Source organism: Juglans microcarpa x Juglans regia, chromosome 5D, assembly GCF_004785595.1.
Source record: "Juglans microcarpa x Juglans regia isolate MS1-56 chromosome 5D, Jm3101_v1.0, whole genome shotgun sequence".
In the NCBI taxonomy this organism is placed as follows: domain Eukaryota; kingdom Viridiplantae; phylum Streptophyta; class Magnoliopsida; order Fagales; family Juglandaceae; genus Juglans; species Juglans microcarpa x Juglans regia.
In genome coordinates, this window is record NC_054602.1 from 34,541,823 (window position 1) to 34,548,463 (window position 6,641).

Here is a 6,641-nt window from a genome sequence, read left to right on the forward strand (position 1 = left end):
AGGTAAAATTTTTCTTTTCTTTTCCTTTTTTAGTAGTTTCAAAGCAATTACAATGATGTAAAATGGAAAGATTAGGTACTGCATGCGGGATTATTTTAAATTAATCAATCCCACTCCCGGCCACAGCCACAGCCACGGCCACGGCCACAGCCACGGATAAGAACGAACGGCTTGAAAAACAGAAAGAGAAAAAGAGGCAAAAAGATAACACCCGGTACTTATTCTGAGAGATTCAGAAAAGGGTTGCACGGGAACAATTGGGACGTTGCCATTTTGGTGGATGAGGTCTGCAACTCATGGAGTTTGCAACTGTTTTGTGTTCTAAAACATTGTTTTTGGAGTACTGGAAGTTTCTTGATTATATTAGTGTTGCGAATGTCCTTTGGGTATTATTTTTGGAGTAGATGTGCCATGCATCAATGTATGCTGTGGATGAGAGGAATGGAATCGCTTCTGCTGGTGGAGGCCATAAATCTTCTGGTTTTGAGTGCTTGTTCTGCTGCTGGAATTTCTTGGTTTTTCTAGCGAAACAAAGAATTTTCTGGACCCAAATTTGAAATTAAAAAAAGGGTCTTTAATTATCCATTATAGGATGGATATACCTACGTACGTACGAGAGTGCTTAAAGGATACACGTTCAATGATTAATAAAAGGAATGTGTGAATGGAGTTCTAACATCATGGCCGTAAAGAGTGTTTGCCAAACAATGATAGCAAAATAAATGCAAAACAATGTAAAAAGAAATGCTCGATCTCTCTGTTTTTTTTGTTTACTTATTTTTGTAATGAAGATATGTTGACCTTGAGAAGAGCTAAACCCTATATAGCCATTAATTCAACGTGATAAGATTGACTTGTTCAGAGAGAGAGAGAAGAAAAGAAAATAACAGACAAATATCATCTTCAGAAACAAAAGGACCTAGCTGATACTTTAAGCATCTATATATTGCCTTACAATTGCATGATATCATTCAGCATAGGACAGTGAAGATCCAAACATAGTCCAGCAAATGCAGTTGCTATGTGACTATCATATGGATAATCTACAGGAATAAGATTTATGTGAGTAATCACGAGAAAAAGACTTTCACCATTTCATATTGAATGTGAATCTTCAGGCGATCCTATCAACCATTTAATCAGCAAAAACAGCTTCTCAAAGTGAAAAAGGTGTTTCCGGACAAGGTACACATATAAAGTATAGAGTAACGCAGCCAATGTCGACACCAAAAAGGATAACAAAATCAACTTCCAGAAATCCTGAAAAACAAGGCAATAACACAAATGGAGTTAAGTTAATCCCAAGCATTAAGGAAGCTTCTATTATAGTACATGCTGCAAAAAGCAATGTTTTGAATTTCGTTTCGTACCGGCTGGTACGGCAGCCGGGTGGTACAGAAAAATATATTGTTTTGTACCAATCAAAATTTCGGCCGATGCAAAATATATATGTGATAAAAAGACATCAGAAATTTATTAATAAACGACTACTGCATTATCAGAGTTAAATTGCCTTGTAGAGAAACTGAGACAGAAAATCAGATCGCACGATAGCCAAAAGATTCACAACAGTACTAATAGCCATTCTCTCTCACTTCACACACACACAACCTGAACTCTTAGATGGAAAGGATGTTTTTAAGTGCTTATTGAGGAGAAGCATGAAATGACCATATTCTAATGCTATTCTATAAAGTAATGAGCCAAAACTAAATTCTAATTAAGGTCACCTTTGGATTCGAGATAATGATTCCCATGACATAAGACATCAAATCCAGAGTAGACTGCAGCGAGTTCTGAACACCTCCCACAACACAACGATCAGATTCAGGAACATGATCCTACAGAGGAAAAGGAAAATGAGCGAGAAGACTTAAAAGTAGAAATTATCAGGAAGAGAATAATAGGATATGTTAAAAAGCGTTGACAAAAATGCATAACTAACTGCCAACTCATCAAGAGGGAGGAGACGTAGAAAATGTTTTATGAGGGGTATAGTACTGCCTTTATCTTACCTGCATTTGTTGGATTACAGCCAAGTCAAACGTCCACAATCCAAGCCGAGATGTTGCTACGCCAGCCATCAGCAAATATGCAGATAACAGGCTTTTATGGACTAATATTGAGGCAACACATACTAGGAGGAAGGTCCACTGCGTGAAAATTACAGGAACACCATAAAACTTAAGAGTAATTCTATGTATAACCGTGAAGTGCATAAACGCCGCATAATCGCTTTGAAAAAAATAATAGTAAACGTATTTTCTAACTATTGAATGACCTATCGATTTCCCTACTGAAGTTTTTACCTGAGACCATATAGACCAGAGTCCAGTTCTAAGTGTTGAAATCCGACTCTGTAAGACTGGGTACACAAATGTTGCACCTATTCCAATCATGGCACTTATTCCGCGCGCTATCCCAATAACAAATGCAGGTACACCTTCCCATTCTAAAGCAGCTGTCATCAAAGTCCCAAAGCTGGAAAGTTAAAATCAGTTAGTGTTTATTCAATACTTAAGATCCAGAACCTAAGCCTTTAGGACACTCTGATAAAAATATACATGAGACTCTAGAGAGGAATTTGAAAGCAATTTGAAGAAAAAAAGTAAAGCTGGAAAGTTATGTATTTCCTTGAACTAGCTTCCAAACAAATCCCACAACATAGTTATTTGTATGTAAATATTCATGTAGAAGCTGCTGATGGGTTATCACCTGAGGACGGTGAAATATAACAGAGCCAGAGCCAGTCCAGGGAGCACAACATCTTGTTGGAAATAAACTTTCCATGCATCAAACCAAGGGACCCATTCAAATATATTCATTAGCCAGGTTTTTCGTGGTAATGCAGAATTGCCTTCATCATTAGAAAGCAAGCTTTCTCTCTCCTGGGAAGTTGATGAACTCTCTCCCACAACACTCGAGGAAAGCCTTGAGATCCTCCTTTGGCTGCTTTCACCTAAAGCTGGTATCCCATTATATACAGAGATAAAAAGCCAATATTCTACCCAGACAGATATAGCATTCCAGAGTGCCAAAGTCAAAGCAGATGCTGTTAGCGATACGAAGCTGATAATGAAGCCAGTTATAACAGGAGCAAATAGCTTGCTTATTAAATCAATTCGTCTGATAATTGAATTGATGTTAGTCAGAATTTCTGGAGGACGACCTTCTGATATCACGACCACCCTGTACATTAGAAATAAATATAGTTTAATCACATAGAGGTATGAGCCTTTTGCAACATTGCTAATTTCTTATGTACTGTAAAGCCTATATTCAATTACCATTCCCTTTCAATCAAAATGGTACCAGCAAGAGTTGAAAGCACTGCAACTGCTCCAGAGATGTTGGTTAGTACCACAAGTGAGATGAATGCTGTAAAATTCGAGGATTTCAAGGTTGAGAATTCCACTAACGCTATCACTGTAGCTCCAGCAATTATGAAAGAGAGATTCTGCGCTGCCAACCAAAGTCGGAGAACCTGCCAATAGAAAATTAAGACATAAATCCATATAAATCACCAAGTTTAAACTATTGAATGGTAGTTTCTTCATGTCACATCCCTTAGACAAAGACAAGGTCGTTCAAGCAAATCAAATGGTGGACAGCTTATCTGACTTATTTGTTCTGTTTCTTTGTTTAAAATTCTAATTCATAAGGGATAAAGATCTAAGAAGCATTGAGAAGAGACCGGTGGAATTTTAAGATGCTACAAATTAATAAATTGAAGCATAAGACCTGGAGATTGTCTCTGACCCACCCAATTTTCTCCCTTCTCACTCAGAACTTTGATAATCAAGTCCACCCAGTAGTCATGAAGAGCGTTGATGATCAAGGATTAAAAAGAATATTATAATCCACCCCAACTAAGAAATTATCCACTAACACATTTTCATGTGCTGCAATAACATAAAGAGCTGGGAAGGAGCGTCTGAAAGGCATTGTAAGCAGCCTAAATATGCCAAAAAAGGAACTTGCAAACCATCTCAAATATCCTTATTGAAGTTAGTCCTCGTTATAAATTGTTAAGAAGCACTAAATACAAGTTGGAATTTTGCGCTGAGGGTGAAGAGAATCCATAAGCACTTTTCACTGTGCATATTTTGTTTTTATTTATGTTCAGCAATCACAAATCTTAATTTATTTTCAAATTTCCAAATAACAGATGGTGAGCAAACCTTCACATACGTCAACCTATCCACCCATTGTCCGACAATGGGACCGAAGAGTGCAGTAGAGGCAGATTCTACCACACCATAGATAGCAGCAAAGAGTAAAGAGTCAGGCCAAATGCTGATCATGTATAAACCAACCGAAAATTCCCACATCCTGCAAAAAGGAGAGACCTCAATAACAACTTAATCCCAAACAGTAGATATAGGGGAAGCACAGGGGGGTGAAAAGCAACCCAATTTTTCATTGTTGAACAAGGATAGGCAGAGTATCAAAAGACTATGGCCTTCATCATCCATAAAATCAGTGTGCCTGAATAGGTTAGAAGGTTTATAATCCATGAATTCAGGTTGATCTCTACGACAAATGTATAGGGGAAAAATAAATTCGGGTTGACTTGTTGAAAACAAATCGCTTTGAACAGTAAATGAATTAGTATAAAGGGGAAAAAGGGCAAAAGCTATCCATAATCAATGTTAGAATGGCCTAATCTGTAAAATCCACTCAGACTTTTAAAAAAATCTACAGTTTTGGGAAAATAAAAGAGAAAATGGCTAATTATTAAACCTTATAGACGAAAAAATTGCCACACGGAACAAACGAAATGCGAATAGTAAAAAAAAAAAAAAAACCCTTCGGGTAACCTAACCACACATCAATCTATCGTGAATAACTTCAAATTCATGAACCTCAGCAAAGTCAATGATCATGGCGCAAGAGACAAACCTGGCACCCCATCTGGCCAAAAAGTGGCCAACGTACAAGTAAGTTAAAAGAGAAGGAAGAGAATCGTCTTGAGAAGAGGGTTGTTGATCTTGCTGGCCAAGAAGCGGCTCTCTCACCATCAGTACTTCTTCTATCTCCTCAGCAGACTCTTTCTTTCTACCTCGGATTATGTTCATTTGTCAATGTCCTTCTATGGATATAATTATTATGACAACTACAATCATGAATGCGAGTTGTATATCATGAGCTCTATTTTGATTATTATGATAATAACGATGATGATATGATTGCAGGTATTCATCATCATCATCATCATCATCTTAAAAAAACAGCCATATGAGTTGTGGCTTATGCACAACCTCTGAACAATATGGCCACTGATACTGCAGACTTGCTGTTTAGATTCTCTTTTTCTTTCATTTTCTTCTCCAAAATATATAAAAATGTTAAATAGAAATCAAAGCAGCGGCTAAAGTCTTATGAGTTAAAGAAAGAAGTTCAGACGTTGCAATCCATCTACAACTCATGTACGAGTCAGAAGCGTATGTTAATTTATATGAAATGATACATACATACCTACTACATACATAATTTCGTATAAAATAGGAGAGAGTATATGATTTTATTAGGTTTTGTAAACAAATAATACTATTAAAAAGATATTTCCGAGTGACTTTTTTTTTATAAAATAAAAATTATAAATAATAAAGGGAAGTGCCTTTACAACAGCTGAAAACAACCAAACATTAAAGTTAAGGGCCCGACCAAAACACGTACCATGTGAGTGCTGAATCTTAAAACAAGACCTTCGCTATCAAGTGTCAGATCAAGACTTGATTTATAGTCGACGTAATAACTACAAAATAAATCATTGTCAAACTTGGATTTGTTTTATTGTGTGTGAGGTAAGACCTATTTCAATTAGACCTTCTCTGTCAGGTGTCAGATCAACTGTTGGTTTTCTAAATAAAAAAATAAAAAATAAAAATAAAAACATATATAATCAAACTTTGATTTGTTTTTGAGCAGTAGCACGAGAACTGTTCCGATAAGAATATAAATATTTTTTATTTTTATTTTTTTTCATTCGTTTCTTTTTGTATATCTTTAAACATTTTTTTAAATAATCACAATATTACTAAAATAATATTTTCTCAATCATTAAGTAAAAAAAAATAAAAAATTGCCGAATTCAATGGGAACCCAACATTGCCTAGCATTTTTGTTTGTTTTTTGGTGAGTAAGGTAATAACTGTTTCACTCACCTTAAAAAAAATGTTATATCATGAATAATCCCAAATCAAGAAATCAAGATCCATGATGGCAAATCAACTAATCCCCAAATCCAATGTAAAAACAAAACAAAAAAAAAACTAGTCCCCAAATCCATATTCACACACGACACTAATCATCCCACAAATCCAAATCAACACATTGTGCTAATTGGGATCTTAATGGATTTTTTTGTATTTATATCATTGTTACCGATAAGAATTTGAGAAAAATAAAAGAAGCACAATGAATTAGATTTTTTTTTTTGTATTTATATAATTATTACGGGGGAGCAAAACCCGAGTGGGTGGCTACCAAGGTTTGAAAAAACAATTCAATTCATATCGATTCAAATTGAATCGGTTAGAAACCAAACCAGGTTTAGTAAAAAATTTTAATCGTTCACTGAATCGCTTCATTTGATCGATTTATGTCAATTCAGACTAATTTTAGCCAATATTATACCA

The 6,641-nt window shown here is 35.6% G+C and overlaps 1 protein-coding gene across 1 annotated transcript; it reads right to left on the minus strand.

Moving 5' to 3' along the window:
* Nucleotides 1–927: 927 nt before the first annotated feature.
* LOC121266457 (solute carrier family 40 member 2-like) lies at nt 928–5,332 on the minus strand. The gene is made up of 8 exons (XM_041170275.1): nt 4,903–5,332; nt 4,182–4,332; nt 3,288–3,484; nt 2,716–3,189; nt 2,310–2,481; nt 2,016–2,153; nt 1,731–1,841; nt 928–1,260 (listed from the first exon to the last, which is right to left on the minus strand). The coding sequence occupies exons 1-8, from the start codon at nt 5,076–5,078 to the stop codon at nt 1,096–1,098; spliced, it is 1,584 nt and encodes a 527-aa protein (XP_041026209.1). The 5' UTR covers nt 5,079–5,332; the 3' UTR covers nt 928–1,095.
* Between the last annotated feature and the right edge of the window lie 1,309 nt (nt 5,333–6,641).

Excerpts from the sequence above, each read along its gene's own strand:
- LOC121266457 (XM_041170275.1), bottom strand. The coding sequence starts at position 5,078 with ATGAACATAATCCGAGGTAGAAAGAAAGAGTCTGCTGAGGAGATAGAA. Across the intron at positions 3,190-3,287 it reads ATTTTGATTGAAAGGGAATG|GGTGGTCGTGATATCAGAAG; the intron begins GTAATTGAATAT and ends TCTAATGTACAG. Across the intron at positions 1,261-1,730 it reads TCATTATCTCGAATCCAAAG|GATTTCTGGAAGTTGATTTT; the intron begins GTGACCTTAATT and ends CTTGTTTTTCAG.